This window comes from Elgaria multicarinata, chromosome 4, assembly GCF_023053635.1.
Source record: "Elgaria multicarinata webbii isolate HBS135686 ecotype San Diego chromosome 4, rElgMul1.1.pri, whole genome shotgun sequence".
NCBI lineage: Eukaryota > Metazoa > Chordata > Lepidosauria > Squamata > Anguidae > Elgaria > Elgaria multicarinata.
Window position 1 is genome coordinate 125915612 of NC_086174.1, and position 20587 is coordinate 125936198.

General features: G+C 44.2%; 1 protein-coding gene across 2 annotated transcripts; it reads right to left on the bottom strand.

Moving 5' to 3' along the window:
• Positions 1 to 6101: 6101 nt before the first annotated feature.
• On the bottom strand, positions 6102 to 16662 carry CMPK2 (cytidine/uridine monophosphate kinase 2). Of its 2 annotated transcripts, none has more exons than XM_063125823.1 (5): positions 15809 to 16662; positions 14409 to 14523; positions 10869 to 11070; positions 8829 to 9062; positions 6102 to 6519 (listed from the first exon to the last, which is right to left on the bottom strand). In XM_063125823.1, the coding sequence occupies exons 1-5, from the start codon at positions 16472 to 16474 to the stop codon at positions 6396 to 6398; spliced, it is 1341 nt and encodes a 446-aa protein (XP_062981893.1). In that variant the 5' UTR covers positions 16475 to 16662; the 3' UTR covers positions 6102 to 6395. The 2 variants fall into 2 exon arrangements, with proteins under 2 accessions (XP_062981893.1, XP_062981894.1); XM_063125824.1 differs by having other exon boundaries at positions 15977 to 16659.
• Between the last annotated feature and the right edge of the window lie 3925 nt (positions 16663 to 20587).

Below are 20587 nucleotides of genomic sequence, written 5' to 3' on the forward strand. Positions count from 1 at the left end.
ACTGTGTATATCGAACCATTTCAGGTGGGCAGAGGCATGTTGTCTTAAAGTAGCCTTCCCCAACCTGGCGCTCTCCCGGTGTGTTGAACTCTGATGTCAGTGGGGCGGTGAATCCTCTCTGGGTTTCAGTGAGAACTCTGAAGGAGCTATCACTTTGGATAGCTCCTTTAGAGTTCTGAGTGGTTCTGACTGAACCCCAGAATGGATTCACCGCCCCACTGACATCAGAGCCACCATCCTCTACTGGTTGGACAGCAACTTCCATAATTCCCAGCCAACAAGGTTGTATGACTTAAAGCATTTTGTCAAAGGAAGGCCTCCTGCCTTGTGCACAAAATCCTGCCTTACCCAACATCACCAGCTCCACCATAGAGCTGAAGTATGGCCTGGAGCCTCAGAGTGAGTGTAATACATTCTGCTGTTTCAGCATTCTTTATCTCTGTTCCCTATCCTTCCAAAGCTGGAAATGATTGCCTTGACAGAAGGTATTTGTTGTTGCCTGGATGGATTTGAGATGGTGTCCTGCCTAGCTCTCTTCTGCCCTCTGGTGGCTTTATTTGCTCATTTCTTTAAAAACCACCACCAAAGAAATGTCCTAAAGAATCATGAAAATGACAAAGAGTGAGTAATACAACTTGAGAGACTAGTATACATTGTGGAGGCCATTTGCAGACAAAAGCCTTCATCACCAGGCCCGGCTCGCATGGGCGTGGGGAGGTGATTGCGCGGGAGGTGAACAGGACCCGTGGCGCCTTCTTATTGGCCCCACGATGGTGGTACCACTGGTTCTGGGAGGGGCGAGCAGCACTGTTTAAAACTTCGCCTCACCTCTCCGCACCACTTTCAGTTTTGCAGCTCAGTAGACACACACATCAAACTAGTAAAATCTGGTTTGAGAAAAATCAGGGCCTTGCTTATCCCAGACAAAATGGAAGCTTGACGTGACCAGACTTGTTCTAATGACTTTCTAGTCGTTTCCCCATCATTACATTTACCAAAAGTGATGTTGTTGTTCGGGTTGCACAAATGTATATTGTTAAATATAAGTAAACTTAAAATAAGATGGGATGTTTTTGCTAGACTACCATTCTTCATTTATTTTCTTTCTTTTTTCAGTTATGCTCTGATCTCCCTCTTAATCTTCTGAAAATATGGACTTTCTTTTTTGGTTTCAGACATTTGTAAATCGAGATATTTTTACATCTATAATGGTTTGTAATGACTGAACGTTTTAAAATAATTTTTGAAATGTTTAAAATGTAAAATCAATTGGGCATCTTACAGGAAAGTATGATTCTGCTTGTAAAAAAAATGTTGTACATACTTTTTGAGGGAGAGAGTTCACTTATAGCACCAAGCAAGTTGAAATAACCTTCCTCTCTGTGGAAATGTATCTCATAATTTGCACATCTGGGAAAAATCTAAAAGATTCCTCTAATTGTTTCAAAATGGTTGAATCTACAGGATATTATTTAATCACCAAAACAATCTGATCCTTGTAAGAGCCTCATAAAATAAGGAAATGTAATTAACTTTCCTAATATGCAAACTGTATTGGGGTTGGGTTGGGTTGGTAAAGCTTGATGCAGTTAGATTAGGGTGACCATATGACCGGATTTGCCTGGATTTGTCCGGGTTTTTGATGGCAAATCTGGGAGGGGGAGGGGAAATCCAGATTTTTTTTCAAAGACCAGCTCTAATGGGAATTAACAGAAATGCTTATAACTCCGTCATTTTTTAAGATAAAAACATAAAACTTGGCACAATGGTAGCTCTTAGGAAGGGCTTTAGTCATACCAAATTTGAAACAGATCCGTTCATCCATTGATTTTTTAGGAATTTTTTAAAAATTGAGGTTTAAAAATTATTTTTAAAATCGTCATTTTTAAAGATAAAGAGATGAAACTTTGCACCATGAAAGGATTTAGGTAGAGCTTCAGCCACACCAAATTTGAAACAGATCTGTTCATCCATTGATTTTTTAGGAATTTTAAAAAATCGAGGTTTTAAAATTATTTTTTAAATCGTCATTTTTAAAGTTAAAGAGATGAAACTTTGTACTATGATAGGATTTAGGTAGAGCTTTAGCCACACCAAATTTGAAACAGATCTGTTCATCCATTGATTTTTTAGGGATTTTTTTAAAAATGAGGTTTTAAAATTATTATTTTTAAAACTGTCATTTTAAGGATAAAGAGCTGAAAGTTGGCACCATGATAGCTTTTAGGTAGAGCTTTAGCCATACCAAATTTGAAACAGATCTGGGGCCAGTAGCAAACCCTGTTAACAACAACAGCAGCTTGCAATGAGTGAAGATACAGTCAGAAAAGATATTTGAGGGAAGGGGAGAATGTAACACAGAGAATATAACAAAAGCTTCAAAGTACAGCAAAACCTACAAAAGTAGGAGTGAGTGAAGTTAATTTCAGATACATTGAATCTCTCACTTGTTCTTTATTTCAGTGATTTTAACATTAAGATGTTATGTAGAACAGATTTGTCTTAAATGTGTGCTGTAAAATAGACATGTGACCAAGGCCATGTTCAGGTGGGCATGCCCCCTTGGTACTGGACACGCCCCCTTGGGGGCGACCATGTTGTCCTCCTTTTTGGTTTCCAAAATATGGTCACCCTAAGTTAGATACAGTGATGCCTACGGTTTTAGTTCTTCCATTTATATTCCAACTTTCCTCCAGGGAGTTCAAGGTTCTTCTCCCACTCCATTTTATCCTCACACCAACCGAGGTTGAGACTTAGGCCGTTGCTAGATGAGGAGTTAGCCTGGTGTGAGGCCCGGGCTCCCTGCTGTGCATCCAGATGACACACAGGGGATCCCGGGGTCAGGCCGGGCTAAGTCCTCCCTTGACCCGGGATAACCGGATCCGCTTATGGCCCGGCTTTTCTGAAGCCCTGGGCTGAAGCCGGGGCTGCGGAAGGTCTAGCTACTTCCGTGGCTTTTCCCGGCTGCTCGCTTATTCACGAGTAGCCTGGAGAAGCCACGCACTGGGCACAGCATTCCATAGGAGCGCTGTGCCCATTGGGCTGGGAGGGGGGAATCACGGTGGGGGGGGAGATGGGGGCCGGGGGAAAGAGCGGACCCGGCAGGAGAGATGGCGGGGAAGAGCGGAGACAGGGTGGGGAGATCATGGACGGGGGGGCGCAGAGAGGACATCGGACATGGCAGGCAGGTGATCGAGTGGGCTGGCAAGCGGGCAGGGGGGCATCAGACATGGCGGACGGGGGGAAGAAGAACAGGGCCAGGGCATGGCGAGTGAGTGGGCAGGGGGGCATCAGACATTGTGGGGGGGAAATCAAGGGCAAGGGGAGTGGGGAACCCTGTATTTTTTAAAAAAAAACTACTTACTTTTCTGTTGGTGCGCTCCTGAGCACATGGCCCTTTAACTCCAAAAAAAATGGAGGACTCGACAGGGCTTTCCCTTACCCCATCATGTGTTACGTGTAGAAAAGGGCGACGGCCCACGCCAGCTGTAGCGCGGCGTCGCCCCTACTCCCCACCAGATTATCAGGTAGGTCTAGCAAGGCCCCCAGTGACTGGCCCAAAGTCATGAGATCAAAATGTCTACATAAAGTAGAACGTGTGGTATATGGAAGACGGTATGCCAATTTAGGTTCTGGATTTCTGGGATAAGAGTCAACCAACTCCATTTCAAAAAGTTGTCATATTTCAGCTGAGTAAGGCTGCACTCCTAAACACACTGGCTTGTGCATGAGTGGTAATTGGGCACTGTGGTGGTAGATGACAGGCCCAAAATCAAAAGAGGGTGGAACCACTCTTCTCTTTCTCTCCTCCCCCCTCCGCCCCCTACTGTCTTTTCTTTCAGTTTCTTTTTCCTCTTCACCCTCTTCCAGGCCGTTTCTACACCTGCCCTTTTTCCAGGGATCATCCTGGGATCATCCCTGTGCATGCAAATGACACACAGAGGATCCCGGGAACAGGTAGGGACGATCCCTCCATTTGCCTGGGATAATCCTTAGGTGTAGAAAGGGCCGCCGTTACCCCAGATATTAAGAGTCATCAGGGGGAGAACAAGCAGATTTAGCCCACTCGAGCTACACTATCAGCCCTGTAGATTTGCCTACTTCTGGTGTAGAAAAGCTGAATAGAGAATGTCTTTTCTCCTCTCATGATATCAGTGTCATTCAAAGAAACACGTTGAGGATAGTTTCTAGCAGCAAATGTACTTCTCCGCAACATGCAGATTTAATTTATGGAATTCAGGTGATCACTACGCACCTAGATACCTTTTCAAGATTAAACAAATGCACAGAGCATACATCAGTATTAATGGCTTCTAGTCGTGATGGGACCTACTATATTCAACATCTGGATACATCACTGGACATCAGTTGCCAAGGAGCAACAGCAGCCATTGATTTGTTGACTTCCTAGAACAATCTGGATGGCCACTGTGGAAAATAGGTTGCTGAATTAGGTTGACCTTCAGAGATTCAGTGCACGAGGCTGAAATCTTGAATCCTTATCAGGGCTGTTTCTGGCTTCTTTGCAAGATTTGGATGGGCTCTTTGTAATGGCAGACACATGATTTGAATTGAATTGCGAACTTTCTTTCTTCGCAATGCCCTGTTTCATTACACAGCATCGTTTAGCGGCTTAATTATAGATCAACGCAGCTGTTAGTAAAAGACATCAGCAGTGTGAAAGCTTTATTGTTTTATCTCTGATCTTGCAGTGATACGTGGAAAGGGAATGAAGTCAAGAGGAAAAGTGTGGGGCCAGCTTGGGAATCCAGGAGGATTGGGACTGTAGGGGTACTGGATTTGGGACACGGACTTGTGGCTCAACACCCTTGCTCTAAATGCATGGTTAAGTGCCAGCCTGGTTTATTTTATATGGATGCACGTTGACAAAACAGAGTCAGAAAGAAAGTTAACACAGTGCAAGAGAAATGACAATAGCTACTTTATGCAAGGCATTTTACTCCAACGACTGAAACGAAAAATCGTTACAAAAACAAGGAGAGGGAAGGAAAACTATTATGCCAATTGGCTGCTTCGTATCAGTGAAATCAGAAGATCTCAGGTCTAGCCACTGAACATATATACAATTTCTACTGAAAATGTAATGAGTCTGGTATAAAAAAAAACCATTGGATTTCTTTCCTCCATACAGATGTTTGAAAAGACCCAAACCTTTATTGTCTGAAATGGTTTAGATAACAGAAAATGTTAACTGGTAGTGGGCCAAAACTCAAGAACGTGGATCTAAACTATCTTCCATAGTAATCTAGAGCTGGAGCTGAATTCAAATCCAGGAGGCTTTGCTATTTGCTTATGCCCCCTTTTTAAAGCAGTGACCAGAAACTCTCTCTGCTGCCATTTCAGTGTGCTAAAATGGGAGTGGAGCAAAATGAGTTGCATCAATATGCAGTAGAAAAGTAATCGTATGGCAGACTCACACAGACACAATTCTTTTCAGCCACAAGTTTACATCTCTAAATCAGAGTCATTAATTCTCAGGCCATTATTTATTTCACATTTTTGTGAGCTTTCATTAAGTAGTCACAAAGTCAAATCAGAGTAAGAGCAGGAAGCAGTGCCCTCGCTCTGAATGACAAATATTTTCACTCCATTTTACCCCTGAAAAACAAGTGAAATACACCTGATTTACCTCCATCCTAGTGAGATTTCTCCATTACAAATCCCTAGTGCTCTTCACTAAACTGTAACTTATGACAAATGGAAAAATCCATGACAGTAGTATCAATCCATCTTAAGTTTGCAGTGTGAACATTTCCATGCATAGCCTGCTTTTTCTGACATAAAGGACACCAGATTTAGTCAAAGTAGACAGGGCTTTCTTTTACACTTTTGCTCACAGTGTCTGATCTTGAGTAGGGTGACCACATGAAAAGGAAGACAGGGCTCCTGTATCTTTAACAGTTGTATTGAAAAGGGAATTTCAGCAGGTGTCATTTGCATATATGGAGAACCTGGCGAAATTCCCTTCATCGCAACAGTTAAAGGGGCAGGAGCTATAGAGTGACCTGATTTAAAGAAGGGCAGGGCACCTGCAGCTTTAACTGTTGTGATGAAGAGGAAATTTCACCAGGTTCCCCACATATACAAATGACACCTGCTGAAATTTCCTTTTCAATACAACTGTTAAAGATACAGGAGCCCTGTCCTCCTTATCATGTGGTCACCCCAATCTTGAGGCATGTGCAATTCATAACCCTACTTCCGTATTTTAAAGAACAGCTGGTCCAATAAAACCCTATTGCCTCTTTTGCCTTATGCGTCTGACTCTGAGAAAATGCAGCTACTAACAGTCCTATCCAACACCAATTTGCTGGGGAATTTTGGAGTGACTCCTTTGTGTTGAAGAGTATTGGCACTAGTGCATTCCCAACCAACTACAGTAAATGACAGTGCTTTTTAATCACATGTAGAGCAGCTTTGAGAACCTCTTCTCTAGAGGGACTGGCGTCAACTGGTTGGCATGTAGGATTCTCCATCCTTCTGTAAGACTCTTCGACTCTACCAAAAGAAAAGGGGCAGGTAGCATTACAAAAAAAATCAGATACGGTCCATACTTAACAGCTATCAACAGCAAAACTTTCACTGTAGCCTTACTCAGAAGTAAGTCCTATTGAGAGCCTAGGGACTTCCTCCCTAGTAAGAACATAAGAAGTGCCATGCTGGGTAGACTGAGAGTTCATCTAGTCCAGCAGTCTGTTCACACAGTGGCCAGCCAGCTGTTGACCAGGGACACGGTGCAACAGCACCCTCCCACCCATGATCCCCAACAACTGGTGCACACAAGCTTACTGCTTCAGATGCCAGAGGCAGCACATAACCATCAGGGCTAGTAGGCATTGATAGCCTTCTCCTCCAGGAATGTATCCAACCCCCTTTTAAAGCCATCCAAATTGGTGGCCATCACTACATCCTGTGGTAGTGAGTTCCATCATTTATCTATGCACTGTGTGAAGAAGTCCTTCCTTTTATTTGTCCTGGATCTCCCACCAATCAGCTTCATGGGATGACCCCGGGTTCTAGTATTTTGAGAGAGGGAGAAAAATGTCTCCCTATCCACATTCTCCACACCATGCATAATTTTGTACACTTCTATCATGTCTCCCCTTAGCCTCCTTTTTCCAAGCAAACAATCCCAGCGCTGTAATCTTCCCTCATAGGGGAGATGGTCTAGCCCCTTTTAGTTGCCCCTTTTCTGCACTTTTTCCAGCTCTATAATATCTTTTTTTAGGTGTGTTGACCAGAACTATACACAGCACAGAATTCTAAGTGAGGTCGCACATAGATTTGTATAAAGGCAGTATGATACTGGCAGTTTTATTCTCACTTCCTTTTCTTGTAATGCCTAACATGGAGTTTGCCTTCTTTACAGCGGCCACACACTGGGTTGACATTTTCATTGAGCTGTCCACCACAACCCCAAGATCTCATTCTTGTTCTATCACTGCCAGCTCAGATCCCACCAGGTTATACTTGAAGGGTTTTTTTTGCCCTAATGTGCATCATCTTACACTTGCGTACATTGAACCGCATCTACCATTTGGATGCCCACTCTCCCAGCTTGGAGAGATCCCTCTGGAGCTCTTCACAACCCCTTTGTCTTTTAACAACCTTAAATAATTTGGTGTCATCGGCAAACTTGGCCACTTAACTGCTCACTCCTAATTCCAGGTCATTTATGAACAAGTTGAAAAGAATTGGTCCCCATACCGATCCCTGTGGGACCCCAATATTTACTTCCCTGCATTGGGAGAATTGACCACTTATTCCTACTCTCTGCTTTCTGTTCTTTAACCTCTCCTCTTATTCCATGACTGCTAAGTTTGTTCAGAAGTCTCTGGTGGGGGACTTGATCAAAGGCCTTTTGGAAGTCCAAGTAAACAATGTCCACTGGATCACCCCGTCTACATGGTTTTTTGACACTCTCAAAGAATTCTAGAAGATAGTGAGACAGGACTTGCCTTTGTGGAAGCCGCGTTGATTCTTCTTCAGCAGGACCTGCCCTTCTATATGCTTACTAATTTTGTCTTTAACACTGCTTTTAACCAATTTACCTGGAACAGATGCAAACCTAACCAGCCTGTAATTTCCTGGATCCCTTTTTAAAAATTGATGTGACATTGGCCATCTTCCAGTCCTCTGGTACAGAGGCTGAGCTTAGGGACAGGCTACATATTTTTGTTAGAAGGTCTGCAATTTAATATTTGAGTTCTTTGAGAACTCTAGGATGGATACCATCTGGGCCTCGTGATTTATTTGCTTTCAATTTGTCAATAAGGTTGAGAACTTCATCTTTTGTCACCACTAAGCTTTATAATGTGAGGTGTTTTGTTTTGTTATTGGATCCTGGCATTTTATTTTACTATTGTTTTAGCTGTTTCAAGTTGTTTTAACTTTCTGTACATTAAAGGTTTTATGTTATGTTGTATTATGCTGTATTTTAGAGTTGTTGTTAGCACTTTGGCTATTGGGAAGTATAGACATATAATAACTGAATAAATGTCAATGAATGAAGGAACTTGCTTTCCTAGTCTCGACCATACTCTACCAGATTTGACCCAGCTTTATTAAACACAACACCTCTATTCCTAGCACTGAATCATCTGTCAATCCATGTCCCATAGACTCCTTATCTGGGGCATCACAACCAGCCAGGACAGTTGTAAGAACCATAATGGGATGTGCACAGTTATGAATGGGATGCCCACATGCATAACTCATTTGTTTAAATTAAAATGATTTTTGGACCGCCTTTAAAGGTAGAACCCTCTTGTATTGACACTTAACCATATTATAGTTTTAGTACGTACTTTTGACGGAAAAAAGTATTTCCTTCCAGCTCAGCCTCCTCCCTTGTTTTCTCTAAGCCTCGTTCCTGCAGTCTCCTGATCCTTTCCTCAGGGCTAATGGTTAGCAACAAGACAACATCTGGCCGTAGAAGATCTTCAGGCCAGTGATACACCTGGTGATGAAGCGGAGGGAGATTTTGCACTTTCCCACTTACTTCGGAGGCAATAGCGTATGCAGCCGTGCTGTGCCAATACCTATCAGGTGAAAGGTAGCGGTGTGAGATTCATTCTGAAGGCATCTCTCATTCTGTGCTTCGAGAACATCCCAAAACAGAATTTTGCACATGAAATAAACTTTGCAAATAGGTAAGCCTATGTCTATCAAAATTAGTACATATTATTTATGCTGATTTTGAACGGCATTCGTCATATCTGCACCGTTTCTCAAAGGAGCTTAAGGCAATATACATGATAAGTCCCATCAGCCCCAGCCAGCATGGTCAATGTTCAGGGATTATGGGAGCTGTAGTCCAAAACATCTGAAGGGCACTGAGTTGCCTACTCTTGTTCTATCCAGTATAGCACAAAGGCATCACTTTAAAGTTTTGTCAGGGAGGATGGAGACAGTGGTGAAGGTGTTCAATAGTAACTAGGGACCGTTTTGCTTCGTTTCTACTTAGACAAGTGGCTGGAGAGAAGTTTAAATGGGACAATAGTTATGTGGAATGAGGGCACTGGGGACTGAGGGACAAAGAACTTTCTTTGGGATGTGTATCTTTGTCTTTACATAGTCAAACACATTCTGCCCCGGCTGCTGGAAAAATCATCAGAATCTCCACTGCATTTTAACAGGAACTGACAGCAAGCTTCCACCGGTGTCTTCTACCACGAGGACTACAAATGTGGTCTTTCAAAAATTATCTGGCATTCTAAGTATGTCAATATAGGCTACAAGTTTAAGCACAGTTAGACGAAAGCATGTTCACCAGAAACAATGAGATTGTTTCTAAAAAAACAACCACCGGCGAGGGTTCTATGCACTGTTCACACAGCATGTGAACCATGGGTTAGGATGCTTGTGTGTTGTCCGATCGCAGCAAGTTTTCGGCAAGGTGGATTATCGAGTTGTCTGAACGCAGCCAGGGTGGGTTGTTAACCACCCTAAACAATCCAACAAAAACAAGTTCTCAAGGTGGCTTGTTTGAGAAAATAAGCCACATTACATGGTTAACAAGACACCCTGGCTGCATTTAGACAACAAACAAACCACAGTTCAAAACAACCTATACTTAACCACTGAATGAGGGCTAGCATGCTGTGTGAACTGATCCAAAGAGCTCGACATGCCATTTGGTACCTTTTTTCTCTCTTTTAGGATGCTTTTAGGATTTTTTTAATGATATTTTAACAATGTATGCTACGTTTTTAATCAGTATTTTATGTATTTTATACTTACTGCTGTTCCCTGCCTCCATCAAAATGGAGAGGCGGGTAAGAAATAATAATAATAATAATAATAATAATAATAATAATAATAATAATAATTTTCTCCTTTGAAGAACAGAGGCCCACGCTATCTCTCCCTCCCTCTTCCCCCCTCTCTCTATACATGTAGTGTTGCTTTTGGAACTCCTCAGAATTTCTTTCAATACAGGCTTGTCATATGGCATGGGGAAACTGCGGCTGGAGAAACACAAGTTCAAAGTCCCCTTGGGTGTGAGGAACTAGTTACACAGTCTGTGGTTCTAGGCCAATTATTTTAGGGTAATATTCAGTAATCAAAAACCAATGACCAACCACACATATATACTTGAGCTTTGTAAAGGCTCCAAATGCAAACAGTGTTAAGTAGGACAAAAGTAAACTCCATGCTAACCTCAAACAGGAAATGGATAATGTAATGATAAAACAATTCATGATATCTTCCTAGCTTTACTGGAAATAGCAGAAACATCGCAGCTTAGCCAGCATGGCTATCAAGGGACTGGGACAAGGGTTCTCAATTCCCACAACTCCGCTCCACATAATGTGCAACTAAGAAGATAATTCATTTTTACAAACCTGTCTACAATCACTGTCGACTTCATGGATTCTTTTGCGATTTCAGAAGCAACGATGTAGTTGGTCAGAGCATAAAACGCTCTCCGTATGAGTGTCGGTTCATCATCAAAAATCTTTCTCCACCGGCTGACACAAGGTGGAGGAGTTCTCAAGAGGACAGCGTTCAGTGAGTCCTTCAAAGTTTGAGTTACTGTTGTTTTGCCTACATTTGATACAGGAAGGAAAACATCCCTCATTTGTCATAGAGTGCAAGAGTTGTTTGGGTTTAGAAGAAATCAGATCAGATAAAGATCATGTACATAAAAGCCCAACACTCCATCCCGACTAAGGGCTAAGACGTCAATAAGAAGACCAGGAGGATCCCACAGTGGTTGAAGCACTAGATGGTTATTGCTGTGGTTGAGAAAAGGAAGCAGGAGCTCAAGGCCTACCCCTGGAATGGAGTTGAGACTCCTGCCACCTTCCCCAGTGACACTGCCTCAGAGCCACCACGAATTCTGGAGCAAGGAAGTACAGAGTGGCAGGGAAGCAGGAAAAGATTACAAGACCCTCCATCGTCGCCTTCCCCACCTGCTAGTGCTGCTTCATGAGGCAAAGTCTGGACCCCTCCTCTCCTCAGAGAGGCCATTCTGACCAACTGTCTTGCGAGCAGGGGAGGAAGAGGAATTAAAGTATCGCCATAGCTGTCTCTTAAGATACGCTCCACCCACCCACCCCGCCAAATTGTAATTATATACATCCCCTCTCCTTCTTTATTCCTTGTGTGTCCTGTCTTAAATTTAGATCTTTAAGCATGAGGGCAGTGGCTGCAGCTGGGACCCTTTTAGCTAAAGGGTGGGGAATAAATGTTGTAAATAAATTAAGGGAAACGCCAAGCCAGAGGATGGCATAGCATAGTTCAGTCTACCCCAAGCTGGTGCCTTCCAAAGCTTTGAAATTACAACTCCCATCATCATATCTGTCCACCATGTTGGCTGAGGCTGGTGGGACAGGTAGTCCAAAACATCTCGAGGGCACCAGTTTGGGGAAGGCTGGCAAATTAGGAAGTTCTTTGTTCGAATCTTATCCTTGCCATGAACTCACTGCATGCTCTTAGGTAAGCCACCATTCTGCCAGCCTCAACTCCTGCCCCCACCCCCCACCCAACACTCACACACTGAACCACTACAATGAAGTAGTACTCATCTACCTGGCAGCGTTGTTGTATAGCTTTATGGTGAGCAATAACGTTCATGCGCCTGGCAGGGTTGTTGTAGAGATCACAACATACATGAAGCACTTTGGACACACAAGGGTGCCAGGTATTATTATGGATGCAGAGGTCCTTTCTGTAGCCTCCCCTGGTCTTCCTTGACTAAGCCTTTAACTTTCCGCCATAGAAATGATGGGAGGCAGTTCAAAAGCATCCCCTGAAAGCCCCTTAAATTTGGCAGCATCTGTCATATGCACATTAAAAACCACATACCATTATGCAGCCAGAAATTCAGAGCTTAACTTCAATGTCCCAGAGTGAATTTTTTACCTCAGGAGGGGAATGGAGGTTCTGTTGGGAGAGGAGGGGGCAGAGTTGTTTCCCCCCTTTCTCTCTGCCCTACTTTGATTCCCTCACGCACTCTCAATTTATGTTCTTCTGCCTGCCCTCCTGTTGCGCTTGTCCTCGTCTATACGAAAGCAGGATTGCTGCTCATTTAAATTTAATCCAAATTTTAGCTGATTCGCATGTAGGCAACGAGCGTCACACTGCAGCAGCAACAGCGATTTATATCCTGATATTTTTTTAATAGTGTACTTGATAATGCGCACATTCGCTACGAAGGAGAGACGAGTAAATCTATAAATTCTATATGCGGAACTCTGCATATTCGTATAGTCAAACCAGGATGGGGGAGAAAGGAACGAGGCAGCAGAGGAGGAAGCGAGAGGGGACTGTCACTGCCTTTGTTTTCCTAAGCTCTATCTGCGGAGCTCCCATAGAAATCAAACTGAAAACAGCGGGTGCGAAGGAATGAGGCAGCCGATAGGTGGGAAGGCAGGAAATCAGCCAATCAGATTGTCCTACCCTCAAAGCTCCACCCACATGTCAAAATGTGATTTAACTCCCCAACGACACATAACCATAATGCGGTGCACACTTGGACATTGACCTAAAAGTCACGGTAAATAATATGCGCATTATCATGGTTAAAAGCCGATGCTGCAGCAAATGGACGGCTGCGTCATGTGTCCTAAAATGGGAATCTGCGCATTTACTTCAGTGTAAAGAGCCCGTGTAGATGTGCCCCTTGCCTCACACCACAAAGAATAGGATCACTGAAAGATGGGCTTTCCCAATGGCCATTTCCATTATTTCCCTAAATTCCCACCCTAGTCTGTGCTGTGGAAAAAAGATGTGGAGTTCTTCCTGTTAGGTCGCATCCACACTACAGACTTAAAAAAAACAAGTTTCGGAGTCCTTTACTCTCCCATGAAGATCTTGGAAATTCTGTAACCAGGGAGATCTCAGCACCCTCAAACAAAAAATCCTGGGATTCTTTTGAGGAAGCCATGACAGTTGAGCTAGTATGAAGCAAATACAAGTCTGTAATACACATAACAGACTATGAGGCAAAGATGTCTCATTTTGACTGACTTTAAAATCTATTCACCTCTCCTCAACATGCCATCCAGCCCATTACTCTTTCATTTATTCAATTATTTATTTGCTGTTGTTTACTTTGTCTCCTTTGGACAGTTGAAGAGCCCTCAAAACAGCTAACCTTCAGCAGACACACATACGCATTCATAAAGTCTTTCTAAAATGTGCCATCCGCACGCTTTTATATTTAACTGTGCAGCAACGAAGCAAGCAACCGTTGTAATCCTGAAGTCTTATGTGACACTTGTTGGGGAAATGTGAGAATGGGAGTCAGTGATAGCTTGTAGTTAAAAGAAAAATGTATGTTTTAATTTACAATTAGTTCAATTCCTTTTATTACAGTCAACAGACCAATAAGTGTATGTTTTAATGGGAGGGGAGATGTTACACATTCTAATGTTATGCATGTTATTTAGTAGTCCTGTTGAGTTTAGTGGGGGTCTCAAATAAGCACCAGGGGTCCACAAATATTTTGGGTTGGTGGGCACATTTGGAACGTTGAGAGAGCATCATGGGTGCCATTAGAGGGTTTTTTGTTTTTGCCAATTCATAAAATAGCAGCCATGGTGGACATGGCTGATAACAAAACATTCATTTCCAAGAAAAAAGCTGGTGAGTGTAAAAGAAAGATACGCAAGGACCACAAATAAAGATGGTGCTGGTGGGCAACACTTTGCAACATGCCAGCCTCTCAGTTTTTTAAAAAAGGTAATTCAAAAAATCACACCATCAGAAAAAGGCCTGCTCCTACTTTGTTGAAGCAGGTGTGATGCCAGGCAGTTTTTTGAGAAGTAGAAAAAACGCACTCCACATGCGTATGTAGAGAATTGTTTTGCTACATAAAAGGTACATTGATACTTTAGTGCTATTTATTTAGGGCTTCTTGTTTTGCCTTAAGTTCTTACCTGTTGCATCCAGTCCCTCAATAACGATCACAGGGAACTCTCCCTTCTTTGGATGCTCAGGGCACCTATCCACAAGATCAAGGACCACTTTGGCTTCAGGAATTAGAGAAATACACTGGAATGAAAACATGCATTAATCCAAAGCACCCAGTGTTGAAGTTTTGTTCTTGCTCTTTCCTGCAAGCACATCCCTGACTGATTTCAGCACTCAGGCTGTCCAGATGAGAAAGAGGACAGGGCTCCTATACCTTCAAATAGTGGTGATTGAGGGAAATTTAGACAGTGCAGCTTGCCAGACGAGATACACCTGCTGAAATCCTTCTTCTATACCACTAAAAGAACAGCCCTGTCTTCTTCTTTTTTACATGACCATCCTATGCACATTTAAGCACATAGGAATTCATCGCAAACGTCTGGTTGCCTTAATGCGAGCTCAAAGTTTTATGAGATGAGGAGAAAATAACACAACCAAATAGTGCTGGTTTTCCAGGATTCTTTTTTTTGGGGGGGGGGGGGAATCCGAGTTCACCTATCCCCTGCAGCCCCTTCCCAGGGGGCCAGGAGACATCCGCATTACCTTATACAGGGGCACCGTGGGTATAGAGAGATTCACAAGTCCAAGTTTGGACATTAGAAGAAACAGATAAAGGAAAGCACAATACTTCTCATTCTCCACCACTGTTACTTATTTCCTTTGTCCTTAAATCCTTTGGTCTGATCCCATAGCCAACCCGCATGTGTGCAAGGGTCGGCATAGGGGATTAATTTCTCCACAGAAGAGTGCCAAGGTGCAAGCCTTCCTGTAAATGAGTTGGGCCTGTTCAGACAACATGCTAAGCCATAGTTAGACCACTAACCCTTTTTCAGCAAACGTTTGGTGAGCATGTTTAAACCATGGTTATGTAGCCACCATGGTTAGAAATGGTTTGCATGAAGTGCTAAGCCATAATGTTTAGCTCAAAATGCTTAACCCACCATAGCTGTGGCCCAGATGCAACCTGATACCTACATAGTACCTAGCTAAGATTAATCCAGCGTCCAAATGCTGAGTTTGAGAGGCTGCAACACCAAGCCAGCTTTCCCTCCTCCCCACCTCCAATCCTGTTAAAGTGTTCCGGGGAACTAAAAACTTGCTCATTTGTTCTGTAACATTTTTGCTTGGTCCTCACAATGGTGTTATCTGACTAGATTCTGGAACTTTGTGACCTAGAAACCTTGCAGACGCCTCCCCTCCCCTCCTGTCACTCATATGCTTCACACATGCTCAGAAGTGCCCTTTTTGCTTTAGTATTTCATATATTCCAAATCCAGGGCTAAGTCATGAGCATGTTGAAAAGCCGCAGGAGGACTATGCCAGGGAAGCCCTGCTTGTGTGAACGGGCCTCTAGGAAAGTACTAACCTCCTCCAGGACCCCGCGGGCAGCTTCTAGGGAGCTGAACACAGCGGTGTCGAAAAGGTGCGGAACGGCAGGATGGAGCTCCGGCTCTTCCGCAGCAACCACGCGCGTCCTGCCAAGCAGCTCTCTCCCCTCTGCTGCCCCCTTCAGGCACCACAACGCCCGCCACACCTCGCCGTCTTCAGCCGCCTCGTACACCGACAGATGGGTCGGCGCGGGCAGCAGGAGACGCAGCAGCTCCTCCAAGGCGCGCTCTGTGTCCGGCAATCGCTGCTGGTCTTGAACTAGGAAGCCTCTCTCCAGCGCAGCCTCTTGGGGCCGGTAGGAGAGGAGGGCCAGGACTTTGCTCCGAGGCGAGAAAGGCTCCCGGCTCAGGCTCTGCTGCAGATTTCTGTGCAGCCTGGCAGCCCGGACGCGTTCTCGGGGGCTTGGCGCGGCTGGGACGCAGAAGGAATAGCATCTCCCGGGACGAGGCAAAAAGCACCGGGGCGGCGCGCCCTGGACTGGGAGGCGCTCACGCGGGCTGCTCAGAGTGAAGTAGACCAGATCCGAGCTTGGGGATTCCACCACGAAGCAGCGCTCCGGAGAGGCGGGTTCTAAACGCAGCGCCATGGCAGGCCTCGACCTGAGCAGCAGCAGCGAGGGCACAAGGGCGCTGCGTTTTAGCATTGGCGCACGAAACCCGCAGCGTTGGGCGAAGCCGCCTTCGGGGTCGGGGAAACGAAAGCGATCGGTGCTCTTGAAACAGGGCGGCTGCTAAAGCGAACGGCGCTTCGTTCTTATTTCCTGGGACGGCAGGCGCGCGCGCGCGCTGCTGCGAGAGCTTGCCGGGGAGAAACAAAAGTGACTCGTTTTCAAACGGCATCATGCCGCTCGTTCTTGCAGAGAAACGAAACTTACGTGGTAGGAGGAAGTAATGTGTGCTGCAAAGCAAGACCTCGCCCTCCCAGGGACGTTCGCCAAAGCAAAATAACAACCAGAAAATGAAATGGAAACTGACATGAATGGGAAATGAAACTGACACATGAAAAGATTCCGCGGGGACAGCCGTATTAGTTTCAGCACACGCGCGCGCACACACACACAACTCTTAATAGATCGGGACTGCAATCCCGTGCACATTTACTTAAGACCCATTGAACCCACTGGAGCTTCAGAGCACACAAGTATAGGATTGCACTATTAAGCTCACTCTTATACAGGGGCTTAACGTAAACACTGGGACACAAAATGGAAAAAGTACACCCTCTGATGATTTTATAAAAAAGATCAAAGTATACAGCAGGGGTAGACAAAATTAAAAATTGGCCCATGGGCACTTGGCAGTTTGAGAAACTATCCTGGGCACCACCACAAAATGGCTGCCATGCAGGGGCATAGCAAATCACAAAAGACAAGTAACTGCCCAAAGATTGAGTACAAGGCAATGGTGGGGTCTGAACTCCCACAGTTTTGAACACCAACAGAAACCTATTTCACAGGAGGCAAAATCTCTTTTCTCTCCCCCATCCTGCTGCCAGCCAACTCATTCCCCCTGTCTCTCTCATTCTGAATCATCACCCATACCCTGTATCTCTCTCTTTCTCACACACGCAGACCACAGCTATCCATCTTCAATCTATACACACAAGCATCTTGCGTATCCATCATGCATTCCTACACATGCATCCCTTCTCTTCCTCATTGCAAGAACACAAAAAACTCAAGATCAGTTTTTCAGGACCCTTCAAAAACCCACCCAACCCTTTCCCTGCCTTTCCCTCTTTCTCACATACATGCATCCCCCATCAATTCAGACATACGAGCACACCCTCCCTCTTACCCCAGGTAGCTCCAAATTCCACCCCACCCCATAGCCCCTGCTGGCTTCCCTGAACCTCCATCTGGCTTACCTGCCGTCCTTCCTAGCCCACCTCCCTGCTGTCTGCAGCTTCTCTTAGGTTACCCAACAAAAGTAACAAGAGTTGCAGTTTCTTCTTTTTTCTTGATTACTGGGCACACTGCAGAGGAAAGCATCAGCCTGCAGTCAACACCAGCCATCTTCATTTCCTAAGAAGGTCTCTGAGCCCCATGTTTGGGTCAGAGGCATTAGTGGGAAATGAAGATGGTTGCAGGCAGCTGCAGGCCCTCACGTTACTTTGAAGTAATCACAGCTGCTGGTAAAAAAAAAAAAAGGAAAAAAAGTTAATTGAAAAAAGTGCAAGATAAGACCAGATAATCTGCATTACCATTCACAGCATCTATAATTGGTGCTGATAACAGCACAACAATCTTCCTAGTTTTGCTATACTAATTTAACATTGGTAGTGAGATGGACTACTCTGGTCTGAAAGGACCTCCCAGTGGGCAAAGCATAACCAGGGACAAAAGCCACAGACTCAAGATTATGACTGGAATCAATTAAGTGGTTTATTGATATGTAAAGCTCAATAGAGCAATGGAAGAAAAATAATAGTGGGAATTCAAATAACCACATGGAACAAAAAAGGAAAACCCATGAAACTAAGGCTATTGGTTTATAGAAACAGCGCAATTCACCACAGCAATGAGGAAATAATATCACAGGATGGCACCAGCAAATAAGTCGCTTAAGAATGACATTGACAAATCAGACAAATTTCTACATAAATCCTAAACCTGCATCTTTCTACCAAAAAATCCCTCCAGCACATTTAGTTGAAAAGAATGTTAAGTTCCAGAACCAATTTTAGACTGCCTATTATTGTGGAAGAAAGGTCATAGCTATATTTTGCTTCAATGCCATCATTTCTATCAATTTGGTGTTGGAATCCATACATGGACATATGGATGATTCCACCTTTCATGGGTGCCCATAACCTATCTGGAACCCCTGCTACCCGTTACCATCCACATACATGTCACTTTGACACACTTCTCTTCAAAACAACCAGAATATATTATGACTTCTTTATCCGCTGTGACGCCTCTTGCTGCTCCTTTGGTATCTTATTAGGCCTGGGGTTCTTTATCCTTATCACTGACTTAAACTTTGCTTCAGCAAAAATTCTTGGCAGAGGTTGGTTTTTTCCGTTCCTGTCATCCGTTTTACTTCATTCTGGCTGAATTTGGATTTGGTGGTTCCTTGGGCCAGATTTACAACACACACAGCAACAGCATAGATGCTGCTTTCCAAAAGGCTGCAAAGGAATACATGTAAATATTCCAGCTGTATGAGCAGGTTGATATCGTGCATTTACCCCCATCAATAAGAAGGCCTCATGCTGTCTGGGAAGGAGGCTTCTGTGTGATGCTAATGGGACAAAGTTTTGACACAGGGTGCTTCCAGGCAGAAGGTTCCTAACGCTACCAATCAAAAGACATATATAAGAAGAGCCATGCTGGATCAGACCAAGGATCCATCTAGTTCAGCACTCTGTTCATATAGTGGCCAACCAGATGTAGACCAGGAACCCACAAGCAGGATACAGGTGCAACAGAACCCTCCCACCCACGTTCCCCAGCAACTGGTGTATGTAAATTTAGGCCTAATCTACACCAAGCAGGACATTGCACTATGAAGCGGGATGAAAGCGGTATATAAAAGGCAGGAGCCAAACCAAGCAAGATATAGCAGTATGAAAGCGGTATATGGTATGTGTCAACGGGCCCCAACAGTTGTCAGTGCACTTCAATACTGCTATAAAGCAGTAGTGTGGCCCCTGCCATTTATACACCGCTTTCATAGTGCAATATCTTGCTTGGTGTAGATTAGGCATTACTGCCTCTGGTATTGTGGGAGAATCTACACTAGAGCTCCTACTGTTTGTGCATGCAATTGTTGCTCTGGAGGCACACATTAATGAATGCAGCACAGTATCCATTGGATTTATTACATAATCAAGTGCCACACACCAATGCATAGTGTTGTAATTGTGGAAGAAGTTGAGGGTGTGTGTGAAAGGTTCTATGCGTTTTATCATTTGGGTCTATAACTCTTACACATGCCACAATGGGGTGATCACACCATCACGTTGGCTGAGTTCGGAGGACACACTAATCAACTGGGAGGGGGGTAATAGGAACAAAATGGGAAACAACCATTGATTAGCATGTGGTCTAAACTCAGCCCGTTTCATTCACAGAATTTTATGGGGTGGGGTGATGGCAGATGGCATCATCTATCATTCACAACCTCCTGTATTTCCCAAAGTTCCTTCAAACTTTCTTACTGAGAAAAATCCATCGAGGAAGAAAAGATAGAATAGCTACAGACTGCCTTCCATTTGTTAGTGCTAGAAGTCAGGACTCCAGTGGAAAGAAAGAAAATCCAGGAAAAAAGTGGTGGAAAAACAGAGAAGGGTTACAAACGGGAGACGTTGCATTGCGTGGGTCAGGGCCGTGGCACCAAAAACAGCCCCCACAGAAAGAGGGAAAGAAAGGACGTTCACTGCCAGGCATAAGTAAGGGAATATTATGAACCACTGAGGAATTTTACTATATTTAACGGTATACAAATGCTACAGGTAAATAAATAAGGGAAGTTGGAGAAGCTTTAGGGTTACCTTCTCCTTCGCCCTTTAAAACAAATCAACAACCTGGGAAAGGCTTGCACCTGTAGGGTTTATGTCTGTCAAACAAAGGGTAAAATCCAACACAACCCCTAATTTAAGTCCCATTCATTTCAATGGGTCAACTCAAAGTGGCTTACATTGGATTTTACCCACAGGAACTCGCCTTCGGAGTGGGCAGTGTAGCGGGTCTAGCGCGTTTCCTTTCGAAGCCCGTCCAGCGTGTTATCGCCCCATTCCCCGCCGCCCTTCG

What these genes read in the sequence shown, in the direction of transcription:
- CMPK2 (XM_063125823.1), bottom strand. Translation starts at nt 16,474, where the DNA reads ATGCTAAAACGCAGCGCCCTTGTGCCCTCGCTGCTGCTGCTCAGGTCG. An exon ending in TGAGGGACTGGATGCAACAG is followed by an intron (nt 11,071 to 14,408) that starts GTAAGAACTTAA and finishes TATCAAATGTAG; the next exon opens with GCAAAACAACAGTAACTCAA. An exon ending in AATACTTTTTTCCGTCAAAA is followed by an intron (nt 6,520 to 8,828) that starts GTACGTACTAAA and finishes TTCTTTTGGTAG; the next exon opens with AGTCGAAGAGTCTTACAGAA.